Here is a 385-nt window from a genome sequence, read left to right on the forward strand (position 1 = left end):
ATAAAATATCGAATTATCACAAGAAGATATATAAAAGAAAGTTATGAAATAGAAATTTGAGTAAATACTAAACTTAGTAATTAGTATAATAAAATAGAAATTATTCATATAAAAATATTAGTTAATAATTATTAGATGATTGAATATATTTGACTAAACTATTTAATATAATACGAGTAGATATTGGTGAAAAAAATTTACCTTGGCAAAGTACATGGAAGGGTTAATAGCACATCGTAGTATGGTCAAGAGGCCGCGTAAAAAGAGGCCAGATGCTTGCTGTTTTAGTGCCTGCAAGTATTAAACTTGTTATTTTTTTATTTCTTAAATATGTATTTTACTTTTTTATTTTTATTATCTTAATAATATTGTAACCAAAAGCAAT

General features: G+C 23.4%; 1 protein-coding gene across 1 annotated transcript in view; it reads right to left on the reverse strand.

The window, feature by feature from the left end:
- Positions 1–385, reverse strand: part of LOC107621207 (annexin D5-like) — a 6752-nt gene that overhangs the window by 1196 nt on the left and 5171 nt on the right. The window contains exon 5 of the mRNA XM_016323242.2: positions 202–291. Within this exon, the coding sequence (XP_016178728.1) occupies positions 202–291 (90 nt within the window). The remainder of the gene's footprint in view (positions 1–201; positions 292–385) is intronic.

The sequence above is a fragment of the Arachis ipaensis genome, chromosome B10 (genome assembly GCF_000816755.2).
Source record: "Arachis ipaensis cultivar K30076 chromosome B10, Araip1.1, whole genome shotgun sequence".
NCBI classification, from domain to species: domain Eukaryota; kingdom Viridiplantae; phylum Streptophyta; class Magnoliopsida; order Fabales; family Fabaceae; genus Arachis; species Arachis ipaensis.